General features: G+C 52.3%; 1 protein-coding gene across 1 annotated transcript in view; it reads left to right on the forward strand.

The window, feature by feature from the left end:
* Positions 1–306, forward strand: part of LOC104498230 (chromosome unknown open reading frame, human C1orf43) — a 1,664-nt gene that overhangs the window by 411 nt on the left and 947 nt on the right. Inside the window, exon 2 of the mRNA XM_010141585.1 lies at positions 104–212. Within this exon, the coding sequence (XP_010139887.1) occupies positions 104–212 (109 nt within the window). The remainder of the gene's footprint in view (positions 1–103; positions 213–306) is intronic.

Genomic DNA, 306 nt, shown 5'->3' on the forward strand with positions numbered 1-306 from the left:
TCAGGTTTATTTCAGAGGGCCCAGGACTTGATTCTTCTCATCTTTGTGATCCCCCAAACAGAGTCAGAGGTCTGTAAACGGGTTTTTTCTCCCCACTATGCAGGATTTAAAGGAAGAAATCGACATTCGACTGTCAAGGGTGCAAGACATCAAGTACGAGCCCCGGCTGTTAGCTGAGGACGACAGCAGACTTCTGCAGCTGGAGACACAAGGTACCCTCTTTCACTGCTTGTCAGCCAGAGGCCACCAGAGACACTGTCCAGTGCTTGTCCTGCTGCAGCAGGTTGTTCCCCGGGGGCAGGTTGG

This window comes from Buceros rhinoceros, unplaced genomic scaffold, assembly GCF_000710305.1.
Source record: "Buceros rhinoceros silvestris isolate BGI_N320 unplaced genomic scaffold, ASM71030v1 scaffold22028, whole genome shotgun sequence".
NCBI classification, from domain to species: domain Eukaryota; kingdom Metazoa; phylum Chordata; class Aves; order Bucerotiformes; family Bucerotidae; genus Buceros; species Buceros rhinoceros.